The sequence below is a fragment of the Passer domesticus genome, chromosome 17 (genome assembly GCF_036417665.1).
Source record: "Passer domesticus isolate bPasDom1 chromosome 17, bPasDom1.hap1, whole genome shotgun sequence".
Lineage (NCBI taxonomy): Eukaryota > Metazoa > Chordata > Aves > Passeriformes > Passeridae > Passer > Passer domesticus.
The window spans coordinates 9,795,965-9,803,928 of NC_087490.1; the positions used below are offsets into that span (position 1 = coordinate 9,795,965).

The 7,964-nt window shown below is 55.9% G+C and overlaps 1 protein-coding gene across 1 annotated transcript; it reads left to right on the top strand.

Moving 5' to 3' along the window:
* Nucleotides 1-93: 93 nt before the first annotated feature.
* On the top strand, nt 94-4,429 carry MMAB (metabolism of cobalamin associated B). Its single transcript, XM_064392895.1, has 9 exons — nt 94-213; nt 332-390; nt 470-563; nt 666-723; nt 1,302-1,374; nt 1,547-1,644; nt 1,902-1,966; nt 2,557-2,616; nt 2,761-4,429. The coding sequence occupies exons 1-9, from the start codon at nt 137-139 to the stop codon at nt 2,846-2,848; spliced, it is 672 nt and encodes a 223-aa protein (XP_064248965.1). The 5' UTR covers nt 94-136; the 3' UTR covers nt 2,849-4,429.
* Nucleotides 4,430-7,964: the final 3,535 nt, after the last annotated feature.

Below are 7,964 nucleotides of genomic sequence, written 5' to 3' on the forward strand. Positions count from 1 at the left end.
GCCTCCCCGCGCTCAGCCAATCGCCGGGCGCCGCGCGAGGGCGGGACTTGCGGGCGGCCAATGGGAAGAGGGCGCTGCGGGGTGGCGCGGCGCTGGGGTGACAGCGTGGGCTGAGGGCGGGACGGCGGCCGGGAGGATGTGGCGGCGGGCGGCGGCGGCGGGCCGGGAGCTGCGGGGCATGGCGGGGCGGCGGTGGCGGAGCGGGGCGGGCAGGTGAGCCCGGGAGGGCCGGGACCCTCTCACGGCGTCCTTCCATCCCTCACGGCGTCCTTCCGCCCCTCACGGTGTGTGCCGCCCTCACGGTGTCCCCTCACGGTTTGTGCCTCCACAGCCCCGAGCGCGCCGCTGCCGAGCGGGCCCCGAGGATCTACACGAGGACGGGAGACTCAGGTAGAGCCCGGGGGGGGGCTCCGGGGCCGCGGGCGGAGCTCCCCGGGCGAGCCCTGAGCGCCTCCCGCCTTTCCCGAAGGATTCTCCAGCACCTTCACCGGGGAGCGGCGGCCCAAGGGCGACCGCATCTTCGCGGCCCTCGGAGCCACGGACGAGCTGAGCTCGGCCATCGGGTACGGGCCGGCTGGGAGGGTCCAAGTCACGTGAAAATCGTGTTTGTTACGATTTCTTCATTCCCAGCTAACTCTGTTTTGGTTTTTTTCTCTCTACCCAAGGCTGGCTGGTGAGTTTAGCAGTGAAAAGGGTCACACGTTTGTTGATCAACTTCATAAAGTGAGTATTAATGATCATCTTCATCCAGTGCAGTCCCTTACCTGTGCTATTAAAACATGAACTCCTGTGCTTACTATGCTTATGTTATATAGGAGTTAAGCATAACTCCTATAACTTACCTATGCTATTAAAACATAACATAACAAAACATAAGTTTATTAAAACGTGAAATCCTTAATTTTAGCCACAGTGCTCCCACTGACACACAGGAATTCAATACATTTCAGTATATAAATAGGAATTCAATAGTATTTCAATATGTAAATCTTTAAGGATCCCTTGATTGCCCTCTAAAAGGCAAATTTCTTCAAATAGGAAGGAAACTGCCAGACCAAATTATTAGTTATGGGCAGACAGATTCATCTCTAGGTTTATTCTAAGTCAGATCCACATTGTGAACATGAGTTTTGTTGTAACAGAACTCCAGGTTTGAAACTGGGACACAAACCAACCACAAGGGCACAGCAGTGACACAGGTCCTGCCTGGGCAGCCTGTGAGTTTGGCTGGTCAGCTCTGCTGAGCACAGGAATGTGAAAAGCCACGGCTGGGAGTGCCAGCAGTTGTGATTTTTGTCCAGGTCCAGTGCATGCTGCAGGATGTGGGCTCCAACATTGCCACGCCACTGTCCTCAGCCAGGGAGGCTCACCGCAGTAAGTCCTGCCTTTCCTGGGGTGGCAGGCCTTGGGCACAGCCTGCTGTGCGTGCTGGGATGCTGACTATTTGCTTTCTCAGGACTTGCTGATCCAAGAAAGCAAAATTAGAGCTCGGCTTGTTGTCTGAATCACTTTTTTTTTTCAGTGGATTTTTCTCTCCCCTCTGTAGAGCGAACGTCGTTCAGCGAGAAGCCCATCCTGGAGCTGGAGCAGTGGATTGACAGCTACTCAGAGCAGCTGCCTCCCCTCAGAGCCTTCATCCTGCCCGTAGGTGCTGCCCGTGCCCCTCACCTCCTTGGGGTAGCCCTGCTCACTGCCCACCATGGGAGAGCAGCCTGGGAGGTGCTGTTTCCATGGGCAGTGCCAAGAGAAAAGCAGAGGCGAGGAGCTGGGAGCTCCATCTGCCCCCCCTGCTGCACTGGGGTGTCCTGGCCGTGGCACAGGGATCAGGGCCATGTGTGTGGGAGGGCAGGGGGCTGTCCCTGCTGCTGCAGGCACTGAGTGCTGTGTCCTTGCTGTTGCAGTCTGGGGGCAGGAGCAGTGCTGCTCTCCACTTCTCCCGAGCCGTGTGCCGCAGGGCTGAGAGGTGGTGAGTGCTGTGCTGGGGAAAGGGGACGGGGACACCCCAGTGACAGCAAACCTGGGCTGGGCGTGGGGCTCAAGCCAAGCTTTGGTGTGTTTAGTCCAATTCCAGGAGTGCAGGAGGCCCAAAGCTGGGCTCTGTTCTTCCTTCCCCAACCTAAACCTTTTGGGATTCTGCAGCCTTATCCAACCTGGCCTTGGATGCTTCCAGGGATGGAGCAGCCAGAGCTTCCCTGGTCAGGGCCTCATCACTCTCACAGGGAAGAATTTCTTCCAGTATCCCACCTAACCATGCCCTCTGGCAGTGGGAAGCCATTCCCTCTGTCCTGTCACTCCAGGCCCTTGTAAATAGTCACTGTTCAGTGATTCCCATGGATGAGTATCCTGGGAGGAGCAGAACAGGGGTTTTCCAGGACAAACACAAACATTTCTGGCATCATTTACCCCTCCCAGATCCCCCTGGGAAGCAAAGATCCTTCACTTCTGCAGGAGACAAAGTGGGGACCCCAGGAGAGGTTTGGGGTGGGAAGAGGCTCCACCCTCTGTGGACTCAGAACTGGAAAATTAAACACCAGAATTTCCCTTTGCTTTCCCCAGCGTGGTCCCTTTAGTCCAAGCAGGAGAAGCAGATCCAAACGTGGCCAAGTATTTAAACAGGTAAAAAAATAAAATCCCAAACCATTGCCCTGTCCTACTGTAGCATTCCCTTAGTTCTGGGAATAAAACTGGGGGGTTTGCTTCTCACAAGCTTCTCTTCTGGAATAAGATCACTGGTTTTCCTGCTTCTCCCTTCCTTTCCAGGCTCAGTGATTATCTCTTTGTCCTGGCACGTTATGCTGCAATGAAGGAAGGCAAGGAAGAGAAAATCTACATAAAACCTGAGCCCTAGCTGGGAGCTGGAATGTTTTGTGCTTGATCATGGAAAACTAAATCCAGTTGACTGCTTTTGTCCATCAAGGAAGGGAGAGAGAACAAGCCTGGACTGGAAATGGGAGCTGCCAAGGATTTCCATGTGAAATAACCAGCACCTTGTTGCTAAATCCTGAGAGGAACAGAATCACAGAATATCCTGAGTTGGAAGGGACCCAAACACACCTGGCCCACACATGCCGTGTGGGGATGGCTCTGGAGTCACTGCTGCTCCCAGGTGGGAGTTGAGGCAGGAGAATTCCATAACACTTTGGAGATGCCTTCATTTCCCTGGGCAGCAGCAGGTGCTGTGGGAAGCTCTGACAGGACTCCGAGGATGATGAAGGGAAAACAATCAGCTCCTCCTCTGAAGTCTCAGTGCTCGTATGGAGCAGCAGCTGGAGGCGTTTGGGAATTGTGTCTGCAGCTCTGAAATAATAAATGTGAATTTCCTTGTTCCAAAGGGCCACAAACTGTCACATTTTAACACCGAGCCCTGTGTGCTTTGCTGCTCCAAATCCCTTCCAATCCATCAGCTCTGGCTGGAGCTGAGCTGTACAGATTTACAGGAATGCACCACGAATTCCTTGGCTCTGGCTGCCTCTTGTTGTGCAAGTGAGGAATGTCTGTGTGCTGACAATGCTGGGCATCCTCTGCCAGGAGCAGGATGGAGGGGGTGAAGCAGGAAAGGCCAAATCCCGGGCTCTGTGTGCTGGGGTTGTCTCCATGTCCCTTGGAATGGTGGGACCAGCTGCCCCTCTGGCTGCAGGAGCAGCTGGGGGAGCAGAGCCCAGGGTTTGGGAGCACCCAGGGCACTGAGGGTGCAGGAAAAGGGGCTGGGGTGAGGAGCAGGGCCCTGCTGGAGCTGGCTGAGAGGGGCAGCACCCTGAGGGTTCCTCCCGGGGTGTTCCTGCTGAGCCTGGAATGTTTCTCCATGGAGCCTTCAGCAGAGCAGGCTGGAGAGAGCTCACACCCACATCACACACACAGTTCCAGCTTTGCACTCATGTCCAAGCTGCTTCCAGCTTGGAAATACTCCTGGGCAGAACCCATGTGAATTTACCCTGGTGTAATTTTCCCCCTGGGAATGCTGTGGGCTGCAAGGTGGTGATGCCCATCCAGGGCTTTTAGTGAGGCAGCTTTTAAATCCATCCTGCCCCTTTTCCCATTCAGTTATTTGAGTAGAACCAACCTTAAACTTGTTCTCCAAAGAATCTCTGGCTCTGTGTCCCTTTTTGGGCAGTGAGGAATGCTCAGGAATGAGTGAGGAGTGCCCAGCACTGACAGATCCCCCATCTCATCACTCACCTGGCTTTGAGGCAGATATTTCATGGCTCTTGTTAATGCACATTTTTCATGGAGTAATTTTCCAAGCCTCAGCCTGGAGCACATCCTGGTGACAAATGCTCTGGATTTGGATGGTGCCATCAGCTGCAGTGTCACCTCAGCCATTCCCTGTCCCTGCTCCAGCCAGTTTTACGAGAGCTCTGGCTCTGGGACTGAACCTCAGGAATCAAGAGGCTTTTCAAGTTTAATTTAATAAAATCCTTTGCAATATAAATTCTTCATGAATGCTCCATAAATCAGCGTGGGGAGGGATTTATAGTATTTCCTTTTTTTTTCCAGCTGTGGGGGGAAGAAATCTCACTACTGTTTTGGGACCAAAGCTGGCATTGTTTGGATTGCAAAGAGAAATAAATCAAGCTACTACACTTAATGTGATGGAGAGATTAAATTTACTGGGGTGCTCCCAGCTGCCCCCTCCCTCTCTACCCACAGCAGTTGTTTCTGGAGGGCTGAGGCAGAGGGAGGTGCTGGGGTGACCCTCGGTGTGTCACTAAGCAGGGCTTGGCTTCAGGAGGGAGTTGGGACAAGGCTGCAGCTCAGCAGGGCTGAGACATTCTGCCCTGAGAGTGGTCCCCAAGGTCACAGGACAGCCATGGGCTCTTGAGCTGGGAAAAGGAGGCTCAGGGGGGACCTTGTGGCTCTGCACAACTCCTGGCAGGAGGGGACAGCCTGGGGAGGGGCAGGCTCTGCTCCCAGGGACAGGAGAGAGGAAACTGCATCAAACTGTGCCAGGGGAGGGTCAGGGTGGACACCAGGAGGAATTTCCTCGTGGAAAGGGTGGTCAGGGCTTGGCAGGGGCTGCCCAGGGAGGTTTGGAGTCCCCATCCCTGGAGGTGTCCAAGGAATTCCTGGACATGGCACCCAGTCCTCTGGGCTGGTGACAAGGTGGGAATTGGGCACAGATTGGATTTCATAATCTTGGAGAGCTTTTCTAACCTGGATGATCCTGGAATTCTGTGATTCCTCAGGCTCTGGTGCACCCTCCTCACCAGGCTGGAGCAGAGGCACAGGCAGCTGAGCTGCCCCTGCTCCCGACCCCACAAGGTCAGCCAGGCAGCAGCAGCAGAGTGACCAGAACAAAACCCAGCCTCTAAATCCAAATAAACCTCCCTTGCTCTGGGCTGGCAGTTGTTTTTCCAAGCTCTTTGTCTCTTCCCAACCCTCCCAGCCATCCAGCATAGGGATTCCAGTGCCTGCACCTCATTAATATCACGGGGGAAGGCAGATGCTTTGTCCAGGCTGCCCAGCTCCAGCGCCCAGCAACATTCCTGCCTCACAGGGTGCCTGATCTGGGATTGCTCCGGAGCTGCCAGCACAGCCATATGTTGCTAAGGGTCGTTTATTCTTGTTTGTAAAATGTATGGCTGCTCCCAGCTTCCACACTGTCAAAACGAGAAGAACTGGCCCCAAAATCTCTTGCTGCATGATTGGATCAGACGCCCGTACATCTGTTAACGCCGTAGGAGCTGTAAAATGGAATAAGTTGGGCTATAACTCAAGCACCTCGATTACCACCACGATGTGGGAGCAGCAGAACGGCTGCTGCTCCGCCAGCAGCCACGCAAACATCCATTGTGCCAAGTCAGATGTAAATTTACACAAGGCAGCATTTCCTGGGCCAGGGCTCAGACGGGAGAGAGGGATGAGAGCCCCAGCCTTGACAGGCTGTGCTGGAGCCCCAGCCCAGTGAGTTTTGGGGTGCACAGCCCTGGCAGTGGGGAGACAGCTGCTCCACTGGAGCTGCAGGAGCAGGAAAGATCACAGGTTCTCCAGCAGGGCGAGTCCTGTCAGCTCACAAGCTCCTGAAATCCCCTTTTAACCTGGAAATGGGCAAGGAAAAACTCCCCACACCAGAGCAGCCCAGGGCAGGAAACATCAGCTCTGTGCCTGACAGGAGCAGGATGAGCCTGTCTGTGGAGGAAGGGGCTGTTGGGGACCCTCAGCTCCCCCTGTGCTGCAGCCTGGCCCAAAGTGCCCACTCCAGTGCCCACCTCACCCCAGTGGCCCCTCCCTGCCTTGGCAGGGCAGGCACAGAGAGGCAGAGCAACACAGGGAGAGCTCAAACCACCCCAGGGAAACTGGAGAGGGTCAGGATTTAAGAACCTGACCTCAGAAACAGCCACAAAAGCAGCTTGTGAGCACCAGCTCAGTGCCACTTACCCAGGTGGTGACAGTGCCAAGTGCCACATGGTGTGACCAGTCCAGCACCTGCTGCAGGAGCTGCTGCACCTCTTGGTAAATGGGAACACAAAAATGAGCTGCAGAGACATCAGGGATGTGGAGACCAGAGCATGGCACAGCCTCCTCTCCATCCTAACCTGGGATCTAGCATGGGGCACAGTGCAGAACAGAGGGATCTGACAGAGGGAACACCAGCCTGGGTGTGAGCCAGGGGCTGGCACAGCCTGCAGGAGCAGAGAGGGGCAGCAGGAGCTGCTGTTTGCCCCTGAGCACCCTGTGCCTGCAGCAGGCTGGGACACCCAGCTCTGCTCTGGGCCAGCACTGAGCCAGCACCAGGCCCCAGGGATCCTCCAGGGATCCCTCCCAGCTCCTCACCCCACAGTTCCCAGTTTTATGCTCCTAAGGCTGGCGTAGCCACGGCCACATCTGACCTCAGTGGCCCCGAGCGATGCGTGCCCAGCCCCTGGTTGATGCCAGGGAAGCAGGGCTGTGCAGGCCTGGCTGCTGCCAGCTCTGCCTTGGCAGCAGCTGCTCTGGGCTTGCTTTTTGCTGTTCCTGACAGTGCCAGATGCCTCTGTGTCAAAACAATGGCACTTGCACACTGACTGGGAGCCTCTCCCTCGCTCCCACCGTGCTCCCGCTCCCAGCAGAGCCAGAGAGGGCTGGGAATGGCCAGGGGGGCAGGAGGGCTCCAGGCAGGGATGGAGGGGCACTGAGGGGCTCCAGACCTGGAGTCAGAGGGAAGCTGGAGCAGCAGGCACAGCTCTCACTCCTCCAAGGAGCCTCCAGCATCAGACCCAAGCAGAAACACACAATATTATAATGTTATTATTAACATCAAAGCCCATGTCAGCTCCAGCAGCTGCTCCTTGGGGCTCCCCCACTCCTGCACTGGGGGATCCCACTTGGATTTCCAGCCTGTTTCCCTCTCCACCAGTGGTTCCAGTCACCATTCCCAGATGAGCACTGAGCATTGCTGGTCCCAGCACCCACCCCTGCATCCAAGGAGCACCAACACCCCCAGGAAGGACCAAACTCCCAGCACTCTGCAGGAGCAGGCAGAGCTTCTCCAAGCATATTCCAACGCGAGCAAATCCTGCTTCAAACAAGGCTGCCAGGTCCCTTTGGGCTCAGCAGGCCTCATATCCCCCTATCTAGAGCACCCCAGAGATCCCAGCTCTCAGGGGCACCAGGAACCAGCCTGGCAACAGGAATTCCCATGGGAGCAGCAGGCTCCATGCCCAGCCTGGCACACTCACAGAATCCCAGACTGGTTTTGGTTAAGGGGAACCTCAAAGCTCATCCCATTCCACCCCCTGCCATTGGCAAGGACACCTTCCACTATCCCAGGTGGCTCCAAGCCCTGTCCAGCCTGGCCTTGGACACTTCCAGGAATCCAGGGGCAGCCACAGCCTCTCTGGGCACCCTGTGCCAGGGTCTCCTTACCCCTGGAATAAAGGCAGGTGCTGAGAGGTGCCAGGGCCCCCAATGCCCTGCTCTGCTCTGCCAGGAGTATCCCACCAGCACATTCCCTGCCCTAGGAAAGGACCAGGAGACACCCAACCATC